At 40.8% G+C, this 14,231-nt stretch overlaps 1 protein-coding gene across 1 annotated transcript in view; it reads left to right on the top strand.

The window, feature by feature from the left end:
• The window catches only part of BTBD8 (BTB domain containing 8), a 541,977-nt gene extending 528,248 nt beyond the window's left edge, over positions 1-13,729 (top strand). The window contains exons 17-18 of the mRNA XM_086953936.1: positions 9,163-11,283; positions 12,849-13,729. Coding sequence (XP_086810062.1) covers positions 9,163-11,283; positions 12,849-13,318 — 2,591 coding nt within the window. The 3' untranslated portion in view covers positions 13,319-13,729. The remainder of the gene's footprint in view (positions 1-9,162; positions 11,284-12,848) is intronic.
• The last annotated feature ends 502 nt before the right edge of the window (positions 13,730-14,231 follow it).

Raw genomic sequence — 14,231 nt, 5'->3', positions numbered from 1 at the left:
TAGCCTAATTACGTCATGAGTGGGAGGAACTTGGAGGTCTAAGATAGGGGTGGAAGCAGGATTTAACCAGGTTTTGGTGAGGATGATAATGTCTAACTCATTGTGTTGGATGAGGTTGAAGATATCAGAGGCGTGTTTACTGGCAGATCTACAATTAAGTAGTACACATTTAAGTCGTAGTGGGTCGGGGGGGGGGGGGGGGAATAGTCTGGGAAATTTTCACACGGGTGAGGTTGTCCGAGTTGCTGCCTCTAAGATTGCGAGGAGGTTCTCTGGGTTGGAAAGGATGGAAAGAATTTGACTCGGCTGGACCATGTTAGATTTGGAATCAGAAGAATTATAGTTGTGACTGTCCAGGTGATCAGTGGACGCCAAGAGTGTCCCAGATCCTATGGGGCTGACGGAGGCATTAGTTAGTTGAAAGGATTTTGAAAAGGCAGGGGCTAGCGGCTGATCCATGTGGTCGCAGTCCCTGGTGGATGATCTGGGCCACTTCAAAGATGTGAAGAGAGAATTGATCATTGGGGAAAAAGTTATTAGAGAGGGATTTCAGGTCATGTAGCTCAGAAATGAGAAGGAGCAACTGACTAGACATCTTGTCAAGGTGCTCATCCTGGTCTGAATGTTGGTCTAGGGGTGGGGGAGTGAAGGAGAGAAGATGGGTGATGGGGAGCCTCTGTGTAAGTCAGTTGAGGCCTGTGTGGGGACTCGTTGATTAGAATGTGGCATAGTCTGTGGCAAGGTAATAGGGATGGAACAGCCAGGTCTGAATGTTGGTCTGGGGGGTGGGGGGGGGGTGAGGGAGAGAGGATCGGTGAAGGGGAACATCTGTGTAAGTCAATTAAGGCCTGTGTGGGGACTCGTTGTTTATAATGTGGCATAGTTGTGACAAGGTAATAGGGATGGGGGGCTCGTCAAGTAATCGAGGAAACTGTATGACTTGAGGGAACCTCTCAGATTGAGAGACACCCAGTGACAGACTGATAGACGGAGATAAGATGGATCCCATAGATCCGCCAGCAACTTGAGAGCGAGCTCTAGTGGGATGACATAATTCCACCGGGGACAAGGCTGTGCTGGGATCATGTATAAGAGATGAGGGGTTAGGGGAGAGTGGGGTACTCGCAACAGTTACGGGGGAGTACTAGTAAAGTCCAACTGAGAAGTAGAGGTTAAGTAGAAGTCAGAGGGGTTGCCATACACACCATTTTTAAGAGTGGGGTAAAAATTGGCCATCTTAGCAAGGTTACTATTAGAAGCTTGGATTAGGATGATACCATTATTGCAGAGAGTGATAGTAGTGGAGGCTTTAAGAGAGGCCGAGGGAGATGTTGTTAGTTTGATGCCATGTGCAGTTTTCTTAGATCCTGTTATTCAGAGCAGGGAGAAGAAGCCACCATGCCCGTTTTCTGGTATAGAAGATGAGGTCATTCACCAGGGTACCTTTGTTGGTGCAGAAATAGGGGTCTCAGAATATATTTTCTGGTCTAACTTGGAGTATGCAGTGTTTGTATTTCTTTGCCACATTTTTAGAGAGGTCAGTTGTGTAAATTGATGATGAAGGTATTGGAACCATTGGGATCGGGACTTATTTCCATTGTGAAGTAGAGACCTAGAGATGGTGGGATCAAAGAGAAGAGGATAAGGCGGTGAGAGAAAATACAACGATCCTGTTTCTTCCAACGGTGCAGGGACGGAAAGGCAGCGCAATGGGAGGTGTTGAGATCTTGCTGTGCAAAGCTAATGATACAGGCCATTGTGGGATCCCATAAATTGACTCAGTTCTATAAATTGGCATTGGCCATTACACAGGACAATTGGAGGCCCCTCTATGAGGGAATAAGCGGCCTGGGCACAAGAATTGCGAGCCTAGGGAGAAACAGTCCCCAGTAGCTGTCGTTTTCAGTACATGCAGTAGGTCCAACGGCTTCATGAGTCACTGAAGACTTGAGAATGGGATCAGGATAGAAGTAACATCGGTAGAGGGGAGATCAAATCCCCATGAAAGGGCGGCATAACAGCAGGACCATTGTTTATATATAGGCATAGTCCAGAAAGTTGCCCGACCAAATCAAATATAAGGACCATCAGTCAGATCTAAGGGCTTAACAACCCAAGAGGGCTGGACATAATTTAAAACCAAGATAAAGATGTATTACCTTCCCCGAATTCCACTTTTAAAATAACTAGAGGGGTAAAGTACTCACGATGTCTATGAATCGCCTCCATTTTAATGTCAGGCACAGTACGGTGAATATATTGTCTTCAAAGCGCGGCTATTTTAAAGTCAGGCAGTAAGCCCCAGTTCAAAGGCTAAATTCAAACGGTTTAAATGTAAGGCCTTTTCAAAACAAATGCAACAATCTCCTCCTGGTATTATACAACACTACCACCGTTGTAGTGGACCCCGAAATGCTTCAATAATCTTCGACAAGAAAGTAAGCAGCCCCTTGAAGTTGTGCCACTGAAACTTTGCTAGCCACGATTTTAAAAGAAGTATATTGTCTCTAGTTAGATATCTGTTGAACTGATCCCCATAGACATACAGTTACCTGAAGCATGACTCATTCTCTGGCAGAAGTACTTCAAAAAGTCTCACCACTGATCTTAAAGATACGCATCAGTAGAGAGACGAATGAGACACAGCTATCAGAATTAATCTGCGCTCACAATACATTATAACAAAGACTACCAGCTGCTGGCGATCATTCTTAACCCCATCATTACCAAAATTCTCAACCTTAGAGAAGGGGATAACGTGTCTAGTGCCGCTAGACATGCAAGAAATGGGCACCTTGAAAATGTTTATATTGGTTCCCACCATGACTTCACAATTCCAAAGGTTCATAATCCGTTTGTAGCTTTGGAGGACATGGTGGTAATCTGCTCTTCTCTGAAAACATATTTGAGTTTGGATGCCATTTTACTGGTGCAATCCTGAGAATGATAGTACTCATGTTATTCTTGTTAGCATTGAGAGATGGCAGTGTGTGCATTATGATATTAATATAAAGGCTTTTCAAATTAACTATTTCAAGAAGCGCTCGCAAAACTATGCTGCGCCTGGACATATTAAAAATAGCCTATGGAATCTGATTCATACATACATGGATGCATTCATTGTGGTGAAGTGAACTTTGGGTCAGCTCTGATGTCTGAATAGGACTAGCAGGTCCATAATGAGATAAATTGACCAGGCTGTCTAAAGAATTATAGGTGAAACAAAGAAGATACTTCACCAGATTGACTGTCGGAAACCCGTACGGAGTTGAAGTCTACAAGACCTTGAGAAACATGTTTAGAGGGCTACTTGGGTGGCAGAATTAGTGCTACAGGCCCACTAATAGCATTTAATTTACAGTCCATGAGCACATGTAGTGCACTTTAATAGGAACTTCTAAGTAAATACAATGCACCAATTGTGTATGAGCCAATATTGCCAGGAGGAGAAAACATATGCACTTTTGCATTGGTTAGCAGGGGTAAGGTGCTCAGAGTCCTAAGGGCAGCAAAAACGAGGTCAGACAAAATGGAGGAGGAAAGCAAAAACTTGGAGGGATGACCACCCTAAGGCTGGCCGGTCTAAAAATACCCAATTGACATATTTAATTTACTTGTAAGCCCCTTGTAGAGTAATATACCAAATACACAGGGCCTGTAGATTAAATACTAACAGTGGGCCTGCTGATTGTACCACCCACTTAAGTAGCACCCCTAAATCATGTCCTGTGTCTGCCACTGCGCATGAATGCAGTTTTAAACTGCTATGTTGACTTGGCATTTAAAATCCCTTGCCATGCCTTAACCACATGGCTGCTAAGGCAATTCCCCTCCTATGCTGGAAGGCCTGGAAATACATTGTTTCATGACGAGCTCAGCTTGTCATAAGCACACGACCAGTGTACTGCATGACGAGCTGAGCTCGTCATGAGAATGGAAGGGGTTAAACTTCCCTTGTTATATTTGTCAATCCTAAGGTTTGTCCTAGGCAGTCCATAGGGCAGGGTGCAGTGTAATTAAAAGGTTGGATATGTACTTTTACGTTTTACATGTCCAGGTATTGAAAACTTCTACATTTGTTTTTCACAACTGTGAGGCCTACCCGTCTCATAGGATAACATTGAGGTTTCCTTATTACATTTAATAAACTGTAATTTCCAATTGAGAGCTGGTAGCTAGATCGTGTTTGGTGTCTTTCGAATTATGGGGAAGAGGCCCGTTTAATGGTAACATCATTTTTTAATCACAGTTTTGAAAATGCCACTTTTAGGAAGTTGGTATTTGTCTGTCCTTAACACTTTTGTGCCTGTAGCCTGGTCTGGGTCACATGACCGGGTTTAACAGACAGACTCTGTGAATTCCTACCAGTCAGTCACACAGTAGAGGGATTACGTGGGCCATCTGGTAGGATGGGGGTGGGAGCTGAGCACACTTAAGACTGAATAGCCAATGCTCTGCCTTCACACAAAGGGCCTGATTACCCTGCATTGTCACTGCAGCCAGCTTGGAGACAGGGCAGGTTAGTCAGGCGATTCCATGCACTTTAACCACTTGGCTGCTAAGGCTTTTCCCCCCCGGTGCTGGATCCTTTGTTTTCCCATTGTTCATGACGAGCTCAGCTCAGCTCAACCGTGCATCATGACGAGCTGAGCTCGTCATGAGCATGGAAGGGGTTAAAGCCACTGTCTAGAAGCTGCTCCCATCTTTCAGAGCCATTACACTTCTGGATCTGTGGCTACTTTGCCAGGAAAAAGGGCTGCTGCTCTAAAGAAACTGCTGCCCTGCTGACCTCTTGCTCGGGGAAGAACTGGATTGCAACTTCATCTTGAACCTAGGACCCTGATAGTGACTTCAAGGGTTAGTCTACTTGGCTTCTGATCTGAGCCTCAGGGACATAAAAGGCATCCAAAATCCTATACGAGCCCCTGGACCCAAATGCAGCGAGTTCCTGAGCCCAAAGGGGTCCCTCTCGGGTTCTGGACACTTGGAGTGGCTCAAGAGCAATGAAATCAAGCTTTTTGTCTCTACACGACCACAAACTGACCCGTTCACACCGCAACCTCACCGCTCACACTGCAAATCAGCATTAAGGTCTGACAGCTCGACTTTTCGCAAAGCAGCGTCGACCGCTCACAGGGACCGCCATTAGAAAGGTCCAGCAACAGCTGGTTCTTCACGCTTCTTCGACAGCCTCCGGTGACGCTCTCCCTGCTCCTCGCGGCCCTCTTCAGCGCAAACAGGACTTTTGCATGAACTTGAGACGGTAAACTTCAGGGGACTGTATCTGACCTGCTGTCCATCATGGTCGACCTGAACTTTAGACCTTGACCTGGTCCAGCATGACCAGATATCACCGGTTGGACTTTTTGATGCTATTTCAACCTTAAATCTTTATAAAATCATAGCTCAGGTTCTACTGATTGGATTTTTGTCATTTAGTTCTTGCTTTATTTATTGAAGCTTGCTCTATATTTTTAACTTGGTGTGGGATCGTTTTTGTGTGGTGTTTTCACTGTGTTACTATTTGAAGTGTTACTCCAATACTGTACACATTGCCTCTAACTTAAGCCTAACTGCTCTGTGCCAAGATACCAGAGGATTGAGCACAGGTTAATATAGGGTTGGCTTGTGCTTCGCGCTGACAAGTATTCTGGTTGCTGCTTGACCATAGATAACATCCCAGTCAACCAACATCCCAATTTATCACATGTTTGTTTTAATGTAGCATGTATACACTTCTGCATGACCCTGAGGCCTGATGGGGTTCCACAGCACTTGATTTGCATTAAGATCCTAATAGCATTTTCACAATTGAGTGTTGAACAGGGTGTTGGTTGTAAATTGACAAATATGGATATTGTTGTGTGATGTATGTGAGCCTTGGAGACAACGTGCTCTAAATATGGTCCCGCAGTTTTACTGTTCTTAAGCATGTTGTGTTGCAGAATATTGTGAGGATAGGCACAGTGAAGCATGTGAATACATACCCTTTTTATTTTTTATATAAAAAGTAGTTATGCACAAGAGAAGAGCCCGATTTTAACTACTTTCTAGAAGTCTAAATGTTTGCATATTACTCTCTTGCTAGTAGGGAGAAACTTCCTCAACTTAGTTTAATTTAGATTCAGAAGGCGTTCCCTCCGTTCCAAAATGTGTTGAAGGAATAGAAAGAAAAAAGTGGACCCAACCTGGAATGACATGCTCTACATTGATGCAGGTAGGAAGTATTTGCAAAGTTAACAAGGCTCTTGTGCCTTGAATGGCATGATGAGCTATGCACATCAGTCTGGCTAAAGGCAACTAATGTAGCTGGAGAAATTCATTATCAGATGTTGAGGTTAAGAAGTAGTCTTTCAGCTGTACTAGACTGACTACTCAATATATAATCCTAAAAGGGAAACCAGACATTAAGCATCTGGAATTATTACAGTCATCCTGATCATACCTTGCTCACTCCCAACTTGTCTGTCACAAGCCTGTACATGTGCCTTATAGGTTTTAGGCAAAATGCCTGTCTATCACTCTGTAAACAAAAACACTGTTTTTGTGATTTGTCTAGGTACATGACCTTAATTCACAACACCACTTCATGTTGAACACCTTGCGTCGATCAGACAAGGGCATTAATGATTTGCCTCAACCCTGTATGCACCACTAACTTGTGCAATGTTTGTTTTCATAATACAAACACAAATTACGTAAAAACAAAGTCTCACAGCTGCGTTCTGGATTTTCAGTTGCTTCCAAATTACTTCATAGAATGCTTCAAGGAATATACTAGACAGATTGTGACTTGCACCTTTTATTTTATTCCTGAGTAAGGGGAGAGTGGACAGCTGTTTGTCCTCATATAGAGTGATCCCTTTATAGTTTGGTTCACTTGAGGTATTGAGATTTTCGGATCCATGATCACCCCTAGATTACTTAATTGGGGTGATTGATTAGGCAGTGCACCAACTCTTTTGGCCATTTGATGGATGTGTGGTAAGTGATTCATTTATCCCAGTACCCCAGATGTTTTTTTTAGGACAGTTGTTTACATTCAGTAGTCTACAAATAGAAGGCGTTGGCTACCATCTGAGGAATCTTCCTTGGAAGAGTTGTTACGTGTTAGTATAACTTGTATGTCATCTGTATAGTTACCAACAGGTATTATGCGAAGACAGTTTTGGAAATGTATGCAACATGCATTACAAAGAAAGGAAAACCAAGGAGTCAAATGCTTTTCAGAAAGGGTAATCTTATTTTCAAGAGCAACAGGAAAAAGCTTTCAAGGGCATTTATTGCCTGCAGCCCGCTTGACAGCAGAGCCCCGGTTACGGCCCACAGCCCTGATTAAGTCAGGCCTCGCCAGTATTACTCGCTGCCCAGACGGAAGAAACATTCAGTAACTTTGGACCATCGAGTCTCTAAAACAGGATTTCAACTACGCCTTCCTGCCTGAGCTTAAGTCACTGTTCTCATCGACAACCCCGTCCTGATGACGATCCCGACTAAAGGGGATCGAAACGCCGTCGACTAGACAGCTTGAATTTTACGGCGCATTTCACGTCTTGTGCTCCCATATAAATAATTGTGTCTCAAGTGATTGTTACTTGTCTCTGTTGGGGCCATTATTTGATGTTTATACCCTGACTAATGCGTCGCCTTTGCTGTTGTTTTTAACACTTGCACACCCACTTGTCACTGATTGTATATAGCACTTGCACCAAGTGTCACCGGGTTGTCACAAGATCCACTCTGTACAGTGCTGCTTTAACTGTATTGACCCTTGAAAGCTTTTTCCTGTTGCTCTTGAAAATAAGATTACCCTTTCTGAAAAGCATTTGACTCCTTGGTTTTCCTTTCTTTGTAATGCATGTTGCATACATTTCCAAAACTGTCTTCGCATAATACCTGTTGGGAACTGTCTTTACTCACATGATACACCCATCCCAACGAGGTTTATGGGTCTTCTCCTGTTGTTCTCACACATCTGTATAGTTACAACAGTTGAGTTTGAAGGAGGGATCTCAGCTCACAGTAATCTGAGACGTAGGTTAAAGAAGAGTGGGACAATGGTGAATCCTTGAGAGATACATGTATTTGAGGGAAGAGCTCAGAGGAGAAGATAGGGAGAGACAGAAAATGGGAGCTGTTAATCGGGAAGAGATCAATCCAACAGAGAACAGCACCTTTGATTCTTATTGAATATTACAATCATTGCATCTTAGCGTGTTCATCACATAGGGACGTACAGACTGTTGTGAACCACTATATCACCTTGCACACATAGGTCCTGATGAAAGCCAGAGTTAACACAAGGCCTGGCTGAAACTAGTTGACCATACTGGATGTGGGAGTCAATAATTACCTCCAAACATGTTCACAGCATTGCTTTTAGCACTTCCAAGGGCCCATAATTAAAATAACCATTGTGGACTTCGGGACCTTTGGGACAATTTTTAAATCCACACTCTTCACACCATCACTGCACATTCAATTAACAAAATCTGCTCCGCTGTAACCAGATGTCGCAGCACACCCGAGGCCCGATGATGAAGCATGCCACCAGCTAGGTTGGTGGGTGAGGGCCTTCATAAAAATCATAACTGTTTTCTTTGACACACATAACATGAGTTTAACATAATAGCTAGCTCCACTTGATTATCTCTACATTCCACGGGGAAGTGAACTAGACTATTCCTTGTTCCTCTCTCTTCTTTTGATATTTAATAGCTGATATAGTGTGTCACACGATGGCGCTGTGTAAGTTGACAAGTATGTTAGAGTGTCAAGAAATTCTATATATCATCTTCTTCATGATAGGTTTCTAAGTACATTGTATCTAAACTAATAAACAGACTTGAATTTGACTTCAGTTGCCGATGAACCATGCCTGGAGAGTCAGATTGGCCGTCCATTATGTGACTTTTCATTCTGCTATTTTTGGATTGGGAGCATGTATGTAATTCATATGTATGGCTCTTGTCTTTTTTAATTGAGTCTATATTAAAGAATCCTTTGCTGTTACAATAGCAGTCCATTTGAAAGTTGAGCTTGATGTTAAGCATATATGATAGTATGACATTAAAGACTTGTTATAACCAACATCCTTATTTTTCATTACATGCACTCTGTTTCCCATGTTCCTAATTGCAATATTATTTTGATCTCTAATAGGATTACATGGAGATACAACAAATTCAGTGAAATGTGCAGTCTCTCTCAAACAAAATGGAGAAAAAACTTCTGCTAAACATGTTGATAATGCATCTTCAGACAGACCTATGCCATCAAAGAAGAACAGTCAGAAGACTATACACTCCCCAGCTGCAAAAAGCAATGGCAAAACAGTAATGCCTCCTTTGGTGCAACAATCTTCAAGAAAAAAGGATATAGTGACTAAAGAAATTAAACATAAAAATGTTACAGGGCAGCCTACCTCAAAGCCCCAGTCCCCTGCCCAGAGGCATGTACAAAGGGAATCCATCCAGAGGAGTAAAAATGGCAATTTATCTAAAGTAGGGTGTACTCAGAATTCAGGAGAGAAGACTAAACCTAACACATTGGCATCACCGGATCTATACTCACTTGGTCAGTGTGGGGAGGAACCTGTAAATGGACTGCTGACAAATGATGAAGAACTTGCTTTGCTTTCATTGCCTTCTGTTCCTCATAATACAGTGTCTAACATTAAAGTTATACAAACAAATTTAGATCCTGGCATAGGTAGTTCTAATGAAAAAATACAGGATCTTCTCGAGCAAAGGGACAAATTAAATGGTGATGGCTGTAATGGCCGTGGTACAGGCTTTTCACCTATTATGAGTGGTGATTTGACATTGAATTCAGATGGAAGCATTCTCCATAAGTCACATTATGAAGGATTTGTTAATGGTAATTTTTCAAATGGATCTGCTTTAGCCGATCATGATTTTGATTCGGAAGAATTAGATGAGGATTCCAAATCTCTTGCAGGACAGGTACTAAGTGAAATGTCCCCTAAGAACATGCATAGTACAGAAACCCTAGCAAATCATGAACACTCAGAAATGCCTCTTGTGGATGACTGGGCTCTGGGTCCAGGTACTTTAAATCACAAAGAGAGTCCTGAATCTGACAGTGCAAGTGCAACCACATCTTCCGATGACATAAAGCCACGGTCAGAAGATTATGATGCTGGTGGATCACAAGATGATGATGGTTCAAATGAAAGAGGAATTTCAAAATGCAGCACTATGCTATGCCACGATTTTCTTGGAAGAAGCAGCAGTGATACAAGTACTCCTGAGGAGCTGAAGGTATATGATAACAGCTTAAGAATAGAAGTAAAAATGAAAAAAGAGAATGGTGGCGATTGTTTTAGAGTAAACTCAACTAGTGATGATGAGCGACCAAGAAAGAAACGTGATGTTTGGCCCCACCAAGAAACCATATTAATGGATGGCACTAGACCTAACGAAGAGACTACTTGTGGCACTCTAGGGTTTCCTCAGGAAGTTGATCAGGTCTCCTCATCAGCAGATGAAACAGAGGATGAAAAATCTGAAGCTGATCCTACTTTAGATCATTGCTCTTCTGACATCGTAGTGCAACCTTACCAAGGTATTGTCAATTTAGCTTTCGATGATGCAACAGAAAATGATGGTGAAAGGCAAGAGTTTCCCTCAACAACAAAATTTATGCGTTCAGTTTTACTGTCTGTTGATGAATGTGAAGAGCTAGGGTCTGATGAAGGAGAAGCTCAAACTCCATTGCCACGTTCCCTGGATTCATTAACATCCCCTGAAGTGTTTGATGGTGCTTCTCATGAACTTCGTGGTAACTTGCATTGCAGATATTCACCAGAAACAGAACATGGCTTACTTGTATGCAAGCACCAGGAAAACGAGAAATGTGGCCAGACAAAAAAGTGTGCACAAGGCATTTCGGATTCTCAGAGTACTGCACTTGCTGGGAAAGATGAACTGGGTGCGTCATCTGTTTCAGTGGAAAATAAAGCAAAGGAGATGTTGCCTACAGACGAAAGATTTTGTCACAACGAAGAGCTGGAAATTTGCAATAAAACTCGAGGAATTATGGAATTCATGGACCACAGTAGACGTTCAGAGAATGACTTAAAATGTCACGAAAGACCATGCCATCTTGAACTCAATAAAAGAGATCCCACTTCTGATAGACAGCAGAACACTTCTACCAAAGTTAAAGAACACAGTAGGAATCTGTTGCAGAGTCAGGAAGAGCACGTGAAAGACAACCAGGCAGCAGCCACAGAAAATTCCAATACTGCTTTAACTGAAGGTAATGTACAGTAATTGGAACATTACATCATACAAAATAACAATGTTAGATAGGTAGATTTAGTTTAGAGCAGTCCTTAATCTTCCAAAGGCTTAATAATCGCGAAGCTGCTAAAATCAAGTAAATAGCAAACAAATTAGTTTGTTGGGAAGTGTAATTTGATTAAAAGCATTTAGATTAGAACATTTCTTATGCAACTAAGAATTAAGGACATTCAATCCGTTGGACATAAAAGAGAGGCTATTACTACTTTTCAACTTCCAAACATTTACGAGCTGCACAGATATGTTTAGCTTAGTTTGCCACTGATACTCAGTGCTTTATTTCATTTGTCAGAAATCCAGTGTAGTGAGTACGCCTGTAGCATTAAACTGCTAGACTATTAAATAAAAGCACTTAATAGTTTATTGAAACCATAACATTTCTGTCCAAATATATTCATAAAATATTTTACAGAATAATATTTGTTTAGATTATAGGTACACATGCTCTAATATTTTCAGTTGTAAGAGTTTCCTAAAAGAAGAGCCTATATTTAAAAGCAATGAATACATATGAAAAAGCTTTAGTTTGTTACACAAAATGTGTCTACGTTTACATACAGTATGTTTATTTTTTACGGTCAGCAGTTTAAAGTAGATTGCCAGTATAAATAAATGAAATGACAAGTTCACAACTAAACCTCTAACTATATATATTTAACAAATTAGACCATTTATATGGCCTTGAAAGCTGTACATGTTGTGTTGTTTTGTTTGCTCGTTGTTGCCTGTTGTAGTCCTTGCATGTGTAGAATAGAATTAATCCTTTGAATAAACTTGTTTCCTTCTCTGTACAGCTGGTGTAGCTTTAGTTACCTCAGAATATTGTTTATCCCTTTAGCTGCTGATATTTTGACTTCATGTTTGGGGTCATTTCTGATTGCTCGTTACGTTTATTTTTCTTGAACTTCTGCTACTTGTTCATTTGGTTGGGCTGAGTAAATTCGGGAGCATTTAATTAGAAATGTCTTCTGTAGTTTGAAGACATTGGGATTATTTTTTCCTTTCAGATGGTATAAAAATATCTCAAAGATTTGTGAAATTTGCAGAAAATTACATATAGACTGTATAAGGAAGAACAAAGTAGAAATACTGAAGTAATAACCAAAAGTATAATTTCACATATTCTTATAGTAGTCACTGAACAACTGTCAGCAGCTAGCGGGTTAAATTGTTTTCTACTTGCCTGATCATTGTAATGGACTTGATTTTTCTGTGTGCGTTACATGTTTATTTTTCACTCCAGTAAATATCATTTTCTGTATCAGAAATGTATCAATTTGCCGAAGGTATATTGTTCATTAAAAGTGATCATGTTGTGTGTTCATTTAATTTAAATAGCCATTTTTGTTCTTACTGCGTGGAAAACTAATACCTCAATCAAAGTTATGTTTGAACTGTCTACTTTTTCTTCATCCTAATTATATGTTGCCATCGCTGTATTAATTTAAATTTTGGTCTACAAAGCCCTACGGGGGACGAATATAACATTCTTACATTGTATAGTATTATGAATTATTTCAGGAAACATAGATGATTGTGACACATTGGCACAAACCTGCATGTTTGAGCATCGACCTTCAAAAACCCTTTCTCCTATTTATGAGATGGATGTTGGAGATGCTTTTGAGCAAGGAGTGGAGGATGGAGCACACATTTTGGGTGTCAATTTTGAGGATCAGCACTTTGCAGAAAGGGACTGGACTCTTCTGAGACACCTTTTGTCTGATCAGGATTCTAACTTAGATGTAAAAAACTCAGTTCCTGCAGATTACAGCTTGGCACAATATCTTATCAGCCAAACACTACTTTTGGCACGAGACAACACCAAACCTCAGGGTAAAGCACATCTTGACACTTTTGGTAGATGGACTGAACTAATGTCGCCATTAGATGATTCAACCACAAGTGTCACAGTCACAAGTTTTTCTCCAGATGATTGCTCTTCGCCACATGGAGAATGGACAATCCTTGAACTTGAAACTCAGCATTAAAACAGCAATGCTCTGATGGAATTTACTTAACTTATTGATTATTTCCTGACCAGAACAACTACTAAGTTAAACAAAATGTAAGGGATTGAAAATGTGATCTTGACTTTGACGCAATGTGTAGGTATGCCAAGGTAAACACTGGTTATTTATTGTCATAAGTAAAATATATTTTTAAATATTCAAGTTAATTAAAATTGATGTTTTTCTATAGCAAAACCTGAGCATGATTTTCTACAGTTCTTAGACTGAACAATACTTGTAAGGAAACTAATATTTAGAATTGTTTTTTCATCCCTTTATCAGTCAAGTTTGTGCTTTTTGCTGCTTATGCACAATAAGGATTGTTTTTATTTTTGTTTTGCACAGGATGTCTTGTAATTTTCAGAAATAAAAGACTCATAGTGATTTTAATTTCTCGCTTTGTAGTTGTGCCAGGGTTTCTAAATATGTAGATTGTTTATTATGCATTTCAGTAATATCCTTCCCTGCAAAATTGTGAATGTCGAATAATAATTTGGTGCATGTGAAACGGTGTCTAGTCACCAAATGGGTACAGCTAAAGTGTCATAGAAATAATGTCATTTCAAAACATGCTCTTTGCCCCTATGTTGGGTAGAGAGAAGTACAGTGTTCTAACTCTAGTATGCAAATATTTTACCTCTAGATGCTGAATGCAGCTTCAAATGCAAAGCCGCCTCTCTCACTGTTTGACAGCTCAAATACACAATGGCTGTCCCGTGGGATGAACAAAAATGTGAATAAAAATGGCAATGCAGTCAGTGTCTGAATAGGACTGACCCATTGCCTTCTCTAGGTATACTGTCCTTTGGGCTGAACAAGCTTGAGCAGAGCAATGGCCCCTTTCTAAGTATATAATATTGATCAGGATGTATTCATTTATGTTTTTTTATTG

The sequence above is a fragment of the Lissotriton vulgaris genome, chromosome 1_1, assembly GCF_964263255.1.
Source record: "Lissotriton vulgaris chromosome 1_1, aLisVul1.2, whole genome shotgun sequence".
NCBI lineage: Eukaryota > Metazoa > Chordata > Amphibia > Caudata > Salamandridae > Lissotriton > Lissotriton vulgaris.
Note: the sequence above shows the minus strand (reverse complement) of the source record. Positions and strands in the feature narration are given on the sequence as shown.